This window comes from Agelaius phoeniceus, chromosome 6 (genome assembly GCF_051311805.1).
Source record: "Agelaius phoeniceus isolate bAgePho1 chromosome 6, bAgePho1.hap1, whole genome shotgun sequence".
NCBI classification, from domain to species: domain Eukaryota; kingdom Metazoa; phylum Chordata; class Aves; order Passeriformes; family Icteridae; genus Agelaius; species Agelaius phoeniceus.
In genome coordinates this window covers 62,608,978-62,620,897 of record NC_135270.1, presented here as the reverse complement: position 1 = coordinate 62,620,897, position 11,920 = coordinate 62,608,978, and the positions used below count along the sequence as shown (strand labels likewise).

General features: G+C 53.8%; 1 protein-coding gene across 1 annotated transcript; it reads left to right on the top strand.

Moving 5' to 3' along the window:
- The first annotated feature begins 505 nt into the window (after window positions 1-505).
- KLHDC2 (kelch domain containing 2) lies at window positions 506-11,715 on the top strand. The gene is made up of 14 exons (XM_054634394.2): window positions 506-643; window positions 2,002-2,168; window positions 2,931-3,010; window positions 3,809-3,926; window positions 4,950-5,065; window positions 6,225-6,306; window positions 6,411-6,494; window positions 7,368-7,448; window positions 7,530-7,588; window positions 7,743-7,852; window positions 8,267-8,339; window positions 9,124-9,211; window positions 9,508-9,560; window positions 10,880-11,715. Exons 2-14 carry the CDS (start codon window positions 2,013-2,015, stop codon window positions 11,001-11,003), a joined length of 1,224 nt encoding a protein of 407 aa, XP_054490369.2. The 5' UTR covers window positions 506-643; window positions 2,002-2,012; the 3' UTR covers window positions 11,004-11,715.
- The last annotated feature ends 205 nt before the right edge of the window (window positions 11,716-11,920 follow it).

The window sequence follows — 11,920 nt, the reverse complement described above, 5'->3', positions numbered from 1 at the left end:
CCCTCAGGATGAATTCTGGGGTATTTCAGATTCTCTCAGGGTGAATTTGGGGGTAGTTCAGATACTCCCAGTGTTAATTTTGGGCCGGTTCGGGTGCCCTCAGGGTGAATTTCAGCCTGCCCAGGTGCTCCAGTGTTAATTTTGAGGCAGTTCAGACGCTGCCAGGGTTAATTCTGGGGTGCCGGTGCTTTGAGGGTGAATTGTGGGGCACCTCAGGCACTCGCAGCGTTAATTTTGGGGTGCCCGGTGCCCTCAGGGTGAATTCTGGGGTATTTCAGATGCTCTCGGGGTGAATTATGGGGTACCTCAGATGCTCGCAGTGTTAATCCCGGGGTGCCCGGCGCCCCGGGCTGGGTTCGGGGGTATTTAGGGTGAATTTGGAGCCAGTTCAGACGCTCGCAGTGTTAATCCCGGGGTGCCCGGTGCCCCGGGCTGGGTTCGGGGGTATTTAGGGTGAATTTGGGGCCAGTTCAGACACTCGCAGTGTTAATCCCGGGGTGCCCGGTGCCCCGGTTGGGTTCGGGGTGCCGGAGCCTGCGCGCTGCCGCCGGAAGGTGCCGCCCGCCCGGCGGATGTTGCGCCGGGGCCGCGGCTGAGGGAGGGAGGGAGGCAGGGCCGGCGGAGCGGCAGCGGCGGGGCCGCGGTAGGAGCGGGACGGGCCCGGGGCCGCGGGGGGGTCGGGGGGCTCTGAGGGGACGCGGGGCGGGCTCGGGCCGGGCCGGTAACGGCGGCGGGCGGCGCTCGGACGGCCGCGATGTCGCGACAGTTGAGCGTGTCGTGAGGAGCCCGCCGGGCCCACCCTGCGCTCAGGCTCATGTCGCGACAGAGAAGGTGTCGTGAGGAACCCTCGGCTGCTGTGTGTGAGGGGGGTGGGCAGAGCCGCAGGGCTGCGGGGAGCTGAGGGGGAAATGGCAGAAGGGACGCGGCCCAGCGTGTCTGAGGGGCAAAATGAATAGCAGAATATTGTACATACCTATTATAGATAAATATTTTATCGGTGTTATTTCTCCGAGGCGGTGAAGACACCGCTAGCTCGAAGCAGGCAGGTTTCACGGGGCTGTGGGCAAGGCTTGCTAATCTAAATTAGAAATCGTAATTAAAGCTCACAGATAACCCCCCGGAGGTGCTGCAGCGTCTCCGTGGCGGGAGTGGCTAAAATTAAACAGCAAAAACCCCTCAGGAGCGGTGTATGGGAACAGCAGGGTATCCAACCTGGAGTGCCCGGTGTGATTGTCCCACTGAGGTCCTTTTCCCTGGATTTGGATGCACAAATTTGGGCTGTTTGGCTTCCCCGGGCTTTGGATCTGTGTTTTCCCAGCAGTGTCTGGGGTTTGGAGCAGGGATTTTGGAGCTCTGTGGGATTTTGTGTAGGACGGGTGACATTGTCCTGCACTGAGCCGCCGTGGGAAGACACTGAAAAGCTCCAGGATTTGCTGCTATTGTGGGCAAAGCTGTCAAATTTATTCCCCTTTGGATTGGTTTTTTTGACATCATGGGTTTTTCTGACATGGAAGGGACCTTAATGCTCATCTTGTCCATGGGCAGGGACACCTTTCACTATCCCAGACTGCTCCAAGCTGGCCTTGGACACTTCCAGGGATCCAGGGGCAGCCACAGCTGCTCTGGGCAAATCAATCTTGTCTTATAGATAAGATTTTAAATGTTTTTAAAAACGGTCGCTTTGAGTCACAGTGGCAACTGTAACCATTACAAACCGTGCACCATTGAGTCCCTACGTGGAACATTTCTGATTCCAGCCGTGTGTAGCCCATCCTGGCTTTTCCAAGCCCCACGCTGTGCCAGGGGAGGGTCAGGATCTCCGGGAAAGCTCCCACTATTCCAGAGGGTGCTGGCACTGCCCAGGCTCCCCGGGGAGCGGGCACAGCCCCGAGGCTGCCAGAGCTGCAGGAGCCTTTGGGATGCTCGGGGTGGGATTGCTGGGGGTCTGTGCCGGGCCCTGGCCGACCCCGCGGAGGGAATTCGGTGTCGCTGTGCCTGCAGCACGTCCCGACATGGCCGATGAGAACGAGGAGCTGCCGGCGGACGAGGAGCTGCCGGCGCCGGCCGAGGAGGGCTTCGAGCAGCTGGAGAACGACAGCCCCGCCGAGCGCAGCGGGCACGTGGCCGTCACCGACGGGCGCTGCATGTACGTCTGGGGAGGATACAAGGTACAGCTGCCCCAGCCCGGGAACCGCGTCCCGTCCGTCCACCCGGGCCGCACTCTGGGCAATTATTCCTCCCCCGGAACGCAGCAGCAGCTCCAGCGAGCGAATTTGTAACACGCGGCCCTCGGGGGTGTTTTGCAACGCCGGGATAAATCACTGGGTGTTAAGAGCTTGGCAGATAACACGGATTTTTGGGGTGTCGTTTGCCTTTGGCAAAAGGTGAAGGGAGTATTGTCTGATTGGAGTTGTGCACCCTGGGAGTGGTGATTTTATTTGCACAACTGTAGTTTTGGGTGGTAATTTGTAATTACATTTTGTAATTGTAATTTGTACTTTTGGGTGGTAATAATTTTTTGGGGCGGTAAGGATGCCACGTTTGTTGTTGTCACACTGTGTGCTGCAGCACCACAAAATCATTTCAGTGACAAAATGAACTCAGTAAATAAACTCCTGTCATGGAGGGGGTGGGGGAGGGAAAAAGGAGCTCTTGGCTCATTTCTGCTGCCTGGCTCAGGCTGTAAACCAGAGGTTTAACCTCCATTTAGCCCTGTGTGGCTCTGTGGGAGCTGACTGTCCCCAGCAGGTGCTGAAGCAGGCTGATTGCTGCTCTCCGTGCAGGTGGGAGGCACAGGAGTGTGGGAAGTACAGGCACTGCTCCTGCTGTGATCTGTGCTGGGATTCTGTCCCAGAGGAGGTGCAAACCTTCCCAGGAGTCTGAAATTGCCTGTGTCAAACACCCTTCTCACCCTGCCTTTCCTTCTGCAGAATGCCCAGGTCCGGGGGTTTTATGACTTCTACCTGCCTAGGGATGAAATATGGATCTACAACATGGAAACTGGAAGATGGTACAGTAAATCATTCATTTGGGGAAAAAATCTGATAAATCCTTGAATAGGCATGGAAAGGGCCTGAGCAGGGACAGAATTCCCTGATCTCTTTGTTCCCAGCTATCAAACTCTTGCAAAAGTGGGCCAAATATTTCAGGTTTGGGGTTTTTTTTTTTCCTGTGAAAGCATCCAAAATGTTTTCCCAGGATGAAGTAGGAGAGGCAGCTGAGGCAGGCAGCCTGGATAGGAGTGTGGGCTGTTTTGGGATTCCTGGGACAGGACAGAGCAGCTGGAATTTGTGTTTGTACCACTTTGGATGCCCGTGCTGGTCAGGGAATCCCTGTTGAGTTCAGGAGTTGTTTTCCAGGGCTGATGCAGCCAAAGGAGCTGCTCAGTGCTGTGCAGGAAATGGGATTTCAGGTGTGCCCCAGCCCTCCCTGGGGTCAGGGACAGCCTGGGGCACGGGCTGGAATCTCCTCTCTGTGGTTATGGTGTTTGCAGACAGGAAAAATCCAGGAGCAGAGTGGAAACCTGCAGTTTACACAGGTGAATCCTCTCTGCCTGAGGATTCTGAGCATTCCAAACCCCTGAGCTGGGCAGATGGGATTCCTAACCCCCAAAAAACCCATGTATTAACTGAAGTGCCTTTTCCTCACCCCTCCATCATAACAGAGAATAATTTTGTGAATTATTACATCTGAAAAGGTGGGAGGAACAGGCTTGAATATCCACAGTGAGCTGTGGTAAGCAGAACCCTCCAGATGAGGCCATCCCTGCTGGCTGGGGGCAGGTGAAGATGCCAGCCTGGTTTTGCAGGAAGAAGAGCAAGACTGAGGGAGACGTTCCCCCCTCCATGTCTGGCAGCTGTGCCGTGTGTGTGGACAGAGTCCTGTACCTCTTCGGGGGGCACCACGCCCGCGGCAACACCAACAAGGTCAGCAACGCCTTTCTAGTGGAATAACACAACAACAGAATCATCATCATCATCATCATCATCAAATAGAATCCCTTCCCATGGGCTTGTGCCCTGGAGGCTTCACAGCACTGCAGGAACAGCCCGAGCTGGCACCAGCTGTGTCCTTGTGCAATTCCCCTCAGCAGCTGGATTGGGTCCCTGCCTTTGAGTTTGCTGATTTTAAAAGATGGGAGTTGCCAGAGTTGCCTGGATAATATCAGGAACTGATCTGGAATTGATCTGGGGTGGCTGGAAGTGTTTCTGTTCCCTCGAGTCTGTGGTAATCCCAGAATCCCAAAGTCATTTAGGTTGGAAAAGTCCTCCAAGATCACTGCCCCATCCCCACCCCTTCAACTAGAACTAATTAATGATCTTTTCTGATAGTCTGGCAATGAGGTTTATATTAAGTAGTTTTGGTCTATATAAATATGTAGTTTATGTACTTGAATAGAAGATCATCAATTTCTCATGTAAATATCAACTAGGAGGAGTTGGAAGGAGTTTTTGCAGACAATTTGAAACAAACCTCATTTGTAAGGTGGGAATTCTTTCCCTCCTGCTGTGGCATTCTTACATTTCAGTTTTGGGTGTAAGTGCAGCAGGTTCTCTTCCTGTACAATTATATAAATGCAGAGAAGGGGTAATCCTGTAAAAAAGTCACTTTGCAAACTCCTGAACAATTTTTTAGTTGTAAGACAGTTGTGCTCTGTACACACCTTCAGTGTATCCCACAGCAGCTTTTGGATGCTGAAGCTCAGTGCCCAGAACCCTGTTGGTGCTGTAAAAGGTGTTTGAGTCTGAAAAAGGTCAGGACTTTTTGATTTGTGAATCCATCTTTTGTTACAAAATATTTCCAGTGCTCTTCTTTTCAGCTAGGAAAAGAACTTTTCATTTATTACTATTTCTATACCAACACATGTTCATTTAAAGTTGCTATTTTAACAGCAGATTTAAGCTCGAAGCTGATGATGTGAGTTCAAAAAAACCTCTTTATTTTCCCAGTTCTACATGTTAAATGCCAGATCCACGGACAAAGTGCTGCAGTGGGTGAGAGTGGAGTGCCAGGGGGTGCCCCCCTCGTCCAAGGACAAGCTGGGGGTGTGGGTGCACAAGAACAGGTGAGGCCCCAGTGAGGCTCTGCTCCCTCTTGGCTTCTCCCTCCTCTTCCTCCTCCTCCCTCACCTTGGGGCTGGCTGGGAATGCTCCCCTGGAGAGGAGAAGGCTCCAGGCAGAGCTCAGAGCCCCTGGCAGGGCCTGAAGGGGCTCCAGGAGAGCTGGAGAGGGACTGGGGACAAGGGATGGAGGGACAGGAGCCAGGGAATGGCTGCCAGTGCCAGAGGGCAGGGATGGATGGGAGATTGGGAATTGGGAATTCCTGGCTGGGCTGGAATTGCCAGAGCAGCTGTGGCTGCCCCTGGATCCCTGGCAGTGCCCAAGGCCAGGTTGGACACTGGGACACCCTGGGACAGTGGGAGGTGTCCCTGCCATGGCAGGGATGGCACTGGGTGGGGTTTAGGGTCCCTTCCACCCAAACCATTCTGGGGTTTTGGAGTTTAACTCTTGTGCTGCCCTGGCCACTCCATGGAGGAGCTCCCAGCTCTCTCTGTGATTTGCTGGGGATTTGCTGCAGGGACTCAGGGAACGTGGGAGCCCCTGAGTGTCCCTGCAGCTGGGGCTGCTCCCTGGTTCTGTGGCCTTGCCCTCAGCGCTGCCTTTTCAGCTCCTTGGTGTGGGGAGTGAGCTCCTCATCAGCACAGCCAACAGCATCAGCTCAGCTGGGAATCTGTGAATGTGCAGGGCTGCACCTGTGGGTGGCTCATGAGGTGCTGCACATTGGTTTTGGCACTCCATAATCCTGTAGGAATTTCTGGCAAAGCCCTGCCAGTTCCTAACACAGGCTAAACCCCAAAGGCAAAACCTGGGGGTAATTCCCACTTCAGCTCCAGGAGAACAAGGTGGCAAAGGCCAAAGTGCAGTGAGCGGGCTGCACATCCTGCCAGCCTCAGAGATCTGCAGGTGGAGCAGAGCTTGGGAGCCTGGGGCTGCAAACTGCTCCAGAGGGGTTCAGTGGGGCAGCAAACAGAGCCCTCTCCTGGAAAGCCAAAGGAGCTTCCCTGCTTTTCTGAGCACAGAATTTACAGTTCTAGTTTTATCTATATTTATATTTAAAAATTATAATTACATTTAATAATTATATTTAATAGTTATACTTTATATTTATATTTATATTTATGATAACAGAATATCTCACAGCTCTTGCTCCATATTTTCCTGCAGGCTGATATTTTTTGGAGGCTATGGCTATTTTCCTGAAGGGAAGCAACGTGGAACATTTGAATTTGATGAAACTTCTTTTTGGGTAAGTAACCCTGGAAGCCATTTCTGCTTCAACTTTTAATATTTCATCGGTGCTTGTTAAAACTTGTTGCTTCTTTGTGTTGTTGTTTTGTTTTTTTTTTTAAGAATTCAGGCCTTCCTAGAGGATGGAACGACCACGTGCACGTTCTGGACCTTGAAACTTTCACTTGGAGCCAGCCCATAACTACGGTAATTAATGCTTTGCTGTCATTTAATTAAGTCACAGCTCAGTAATGGTATTTAGGAGTGTTCATTTAGACAGTGGATCTGTCTAAATGAATTGAAAGCATTCATTTAGACAGATCCACTCTGCGAAAAGAGGAAATTTGCCTTTTATTTTGATTTGTCTTTGTGCATTTTTTCCTGTTGCTTGCTTTGGGTGCTGCTGCAGCTGCAGGGCAGTGGGGTTTGCTGTCACCCTCAGTGCCAGGGCATGCCTGGTTCCTGTCCCTGGGGGGCTGAGTGTGCTCAGGAGACAATTAAACACTGCTAATTGCAAATACACACATTTGGAGTGTGCAGGAACAGGGAAATGGGCTGGGGTTGCCACAGGGTTGGGGGAAGTGAAATGTGAGACCAGGAGCTCCAGGTTGCCAAAGAATTGCTCTGATTGCTCCATTCAGGTCTCATTGGTTCAGAAACCCAAGGAAAATGGAAATGGTGTTTAATGGGATCCCAGAATGGTTTGGGTGGGAAGGAACCTTAAAACTCACCCAGTGCCACCCCTGCCATGGGCAGAGACACCTTCCTCTGTCCCAGGTTGCTCCAGACTGTCCAGCTTAGCCTTGGACGCTTCCATGGTTTATGAATTTAAGGATTTATTATGTCACTGTCTCATTTACAGTTTGTCTTCTGTGGCTGAACCCTGTGCTAAAAGCAAAATTTATAAACCCCATTTTTAATGAGTTCCCTGGCCTTCCATCCATCAAAAACCTGCACACAGGGGGATTTACTGGCTGTGTTTTTTCACTCTGATCCTCGCTGGCCTTCACTCTGAGTTGAGCCTGGTCTCTCTGGTCTCTCCTCTGGTGCCTGATCTGTGCTGTCCCTGTCCCCTCCCAGGGCAAGACCCCCTCGCCCCGCGCCGCCCACGCCTGCGCCACGGTTGGGAACAGGGGCTACGTGTTTGGAGGCAGATACAGGGTAAGGCCAGGCTGCCCCAGCTGTGCTGAGCCCAGAGCTGAGCAGGGCCTGAGGTGTGAGCCACGCTCTGCTCTCTTGCAGGAGTCCAGAATGAACGACTTCTACTGCCTGAACCTGGACACGTGGGAGTGGAACGAAATGTGGGTGCTCAGACTCGATTTCCTCTTGTGACTGAAGAAATTCCTGTGGTCCTTGGGTCACTGCAGTATCCTGCAGATAGCTGAGAAATGATCAGGAAACAGAGAGGGATTTTGCTGTCCCTGTGGTGATTTGGGTGTTTTTCTTGCAATGCAGACTCACCCAAGGCATCTGCCCCGTGGGCCGATCGTGGCATTCCTTAACGCCAATTTCCTCGGATCACCTCTTCCTCTTTGGAGGCTTCACCACGAACAAGCAGCCCCTGAGTAAGTCATTCCAGAGGGATTTGGTGGTGGCTTTTTGTGCTCTGGAGCAGCTCTGCACAGGAGCTTTCATGACTGCCTTGAATTCCTTCTAAATTCCTTCAACTCCTCGTTCCACAGAGCAGGAGCTGCTGAGGGTGTGGAGACACCACAACTTGCAGCAACTGATCTGCTCTAAAATTGTATCTAAAAGTGCAAACTGCAATTGGTGACAGCTTTACAATTCTCCACCTTCACCCCCATAAATCTCTGTTACATTGAACACCTGTTGTCAAACAGGAGCCAATGTTTTATAAGGTTTTTCCTAAAATATTTGATTTATCTAAGGACAGAAATGGGATGTGCTACACCAGAGTATTTGTATATTGCAGCAGCTTCCAGAACTGACAGAATCCTGATTTTATCTGGGGTTTTCAGGTGATGCCTGGATTTACTGCATCAGCAAGAACGAGTGGGTGCAGTTTGAGCATAACTACTCTGAGAAGCCAAGGTATGGCAGACAATTCCCTGGAAACGGGGACAGAGGGGCTGTGGAAGCACCTGGTGGTGGCTGCCAGAGAGAGGAGCCTGGTTCCTCCTCCCTGCTCTCCTTTCACATGCCCCAGAGTGCAGTGGGTGTGTGCCCCCAGAACTCCAGGGCAGACAGCCTGGGAAACAGCAGGAAGCACAGAATTGAGGGTTTGACCCTGGGATTTGGGGTTTGACCCTGGGATTTGGGGTTTGACCTTGGGATTTGGGGTTTGACCTCGGGATTTGGGGTTTGACCTCGGGATTTAGGGTTTGACCTCGGGATTTAGGGTTTGACCTCGGGATTTAGGGTTTGATCTCAGGATTTAGGGTTTGACCTCGGGATTTAGGGTTTGATCTCAGGATTTAGGGTTTGATCTCAGGGTTTAGGGTTTGATCTGGCTGCAGAGGACTCCGAGCTGTGAGTGCCAGCAGAGCTGACTGGAGCCCGTGTCCTTGCTCTGCCACCCCCCAGGCAGGGGCTGGTGTCCCCAAGGCCCTGCCCGAGGCTCATCCTGTGCACACCCAGGGCTGTTCTTGGCTTCCTGCTGAGCAAACAGGGGTTGGTGACCTGCAGTTTAAAGCCCCTGTGATGCACTCATGGGGAACACGAGTCTTCCTCCCTGTGCTCAGGGAAGTGCCCTGAGCCAGGTTAGGGAGTTAAAGCTCTGCTGCTTCCTGGTTTTCTCCTCTGGGCTGGCTGGGATGAGGAGGGACCTCCCCAGCGCTGGGGTTTGGGTTAATGCAGGGCTGCTCTCTGTTCCCAGGCTGTGGCACACGGCCTGTGCCAGCGAGGAGGGCGAGGTCATCATCTTTGGGGGCTGTGCCAACAACCTGCTGGCCCATTCCAAAGCTGTGAGTTGGTTTTGAGCTTCCCCTTCCCGTGGAATCTGCAGTGCTGGTCTCGTGGGGATCACAAAGGTGCAGGGACAAAGCCTGAGGGGGAAATGCTTTGCTCCTGCCCCAAGTCCCTCAAGGCTGGGAACCCTGAAGGCTTCCTCCAGTGTCCCTGCCCAGGGCAGGCTGGAATGGGATGAGCTTTGAGCTCCTTCCAGCCCAACATTCTGGGGTTCCCTGGCTGTGTTCCCTGGGCTGCTCTGGCTCCTGCTGAGATCCCACAGAACCAATTTTCTATCTCTGTCCTCCTTCAGGCTCACAGTAATGAAATCCTGGTATTCTCCCTCCAGCCAAGATCTCTTGTAAGGTAAGAGAGCAGGAGTTCAGCATGGAACTGTCTGTCCCAGCTTAGCTGGCAGGGGGGCATTCCTGGGAGGGTGGGGAATGGCTGGGGCTGCCCCTGGATCCCTGGAAGTGCCCAAGGCCAGGTTGGACAGGCCTTGGAGCACTAGGATGGTGAGAGGTGTCCCTGCCCATAGAAAAAGGGTGGAATGGGATGGGATTTAAGGTCCTTCCAACCCAAACCATTTTGGGATTCTAAGACAAATGAGGCAGGGTTACCATTAGACCTGTTCATGTTCCTAAAATACTGGAAACCATTTCTGCCTCCAAATGCTGCCAGAGCAGCAGCCAGGGCTGAGCATGGAGCATTCCCCTCCCTCAGCACCTCTGGCACGAGCTGCCAGTGCAGCCTGTCCCTGCTGACAGAGCCCCATGATCCCAGTGCAGCCTGTCCCTGCTGACAGAGCCCCATGTTAGAGCTGCCAGTGCAGCCTGTCCCTGCTGACAGAGCCCCATGTTAGAGCTGCCAGTGCAGCCTGTCCCTGCTGACAGAGCCCCATGTTAGAGCTGCCAGTGCAGCCTGTCCCTGCTGACAGAGCCCCATGTTAGAGCTGCCAGTGCAGCCTGTCCCTGCTGACAGAGCCCCATGTTGGGGTTCCCAGTGCAGCCTGTCCCTGCTGACAGAGCCCTGTGTGTGTTGGGGTTCCCAGTGCAGCCTGTCCCTGCTGACAGAGCCCCATGATCCCAGTGCAGCCTGTCCCTGCTGACAGAGCCCCATGTTAGAGCTGCCAGTGCAGCCTGTCCCTGCTGACAGAGCCCCACATTCCCAGTGCAGCCTGTCCCTGCTGACAGAGCCCCACATTCCCAGTGCAGCCTGTCCCTGCTGACAGAGCCCCATGATCCCAGTGCAGCCTGTCCTTGCTGACAGAGCCCTGTGGTTGTTGGGGCTCCCAGTGCAGCCTGTCCCTGCTGACAGGGCCCCATGTTAGAGCTCCCAGTGCAGCCTGTCCCTGCTGACGGGGCCCTGTGTGTGTTGGGGCTCCCAGTGCAGCCTGTCCCTGCTGACAGGGCCCTGTGTGTGTTGGGGCTCCCAGTGCAGCCTGTCCCTGCTGACAGGGCCCTGTGTGTGTTGGGGCTCCCAGTGCAGCCTGTCCCTGCTGACAGGGCCCTGTGTGTGTTGGGGCTCCCAGTGCAGCCTGTCCCTGCTGACAGAGCCCTGTGTGTGTTGGGATTCCCAGTGCAGCCTGAGCCCTGTGTGTGTTGGGGCTCCCAGTGCAGCCTGTCCCTGCTGACAGGGCCCTGTGTGTGTTGGGGCTCCCAGTGCAGCCTGTCCCTGTGTTGCAGGCTGTGCCTGGAGGCCGTCATTTGCTTCAAGGAGCTGTTGGCCAGCTCGTGGCACTGCCTGCCCAAGCACCTGCTGCACAGCGTGAACCAGCGCTTCGGCAGCAACAACACCTCGGGCTCCTGAGCCCCGGGGCACGGCCCGTGCCCCACCCTCTGTGTGTAGGTAGTTGCTTCTCGCCCTCCCGTGCATGTGAATGGCCTAGAGAGAACCTATTTTTGTGTGAGATGTTCCAATAAATGTGTTTGATGCCAGAGGAGATGAGCCTGAGCTTCAGCTGTGAGCAGGTGTGGGGTTGTGCACCCCAAGAGCAGGGGGGGATGTCCTTGGGGGCAGAGCTGGGAATGCTGAGCACACCACGGCTCTGAGCGTTGCTTTGGTGGTGTTTAGCCCACAGCTCCACGTTGTGCCACAGATGTTTCAGGTCAGAGAAGCAGGATGTGGAAGTTAGGAGCAGGATCTGGAAGTTGTCCCGTTGTCAGTTGATAAACTGTTGTAAACCTAGAGATGTTAAAGCACCACTACTCTCTGCTTGGCTGTAGTTTGGTTTTGGTTTTTTGGGTTTTTTTTTTTGAATTTTTATGTTGTGGAACTTCAGTTGTGAACCTTAGGTAGCAGATATTCTGCCCTGTGAGTGTAACTGGGAGTGTTTGTGCCTGTTGCCAGCCCTGTGGAGCTCCCCTGCCCCTGGAGCAGCCCCAGGGATGTCCCCTGGCTGCAGGGACATGGAGAGGGGACACGGGGGACAGGGCCAGGCTGTGCTGCTGTGGGGAAGGGGGGGGAATCATGTTTTAAGCTGTCTTCAAAAACTAATTAAAAACGTTGACTTGTAGAACAATTCCTGTGCTGTAATTCCTGAGAGATCCTGGGGTTTTTCCTGACTCCCAGCCCTGCTCTTCCTCCCCTCCACAGGGTTCTGGCACAGCTGGGCTGGGGGAAACTGGGCCTGCACCTTCCCTCTCTCCACAGCCAGGGAATGTCTGGGGGGAGACAATTCCCCCTTCCCAAAGGAAGCTTTCTCCACTGGCACAGCCCTCCTGGAG

Coding starts and splice junctions, on each gene's coding strand:
- KLHDC2 (XM_054634394.2), top strand. CDS start 2,013: ATGGCCGATGAGAACGAGGAGCTGCCGGCGGACGAGGAGCTGCCGGCG. Junction 2,169..2,930: donor ACGTCTGGGGAGGATACAAG/GTACAGCTGCCC, acceptor TTCCTTCTGCAG/AATGCCCAGGTCCGGGGGTT. Junction 3,927..4,949: donor CCCGCGGCAACACCAACAAG/GTCAGCAACGCC, acceptor TTATTTTCCCAG/TTCTACATGTTAAATGCCAG.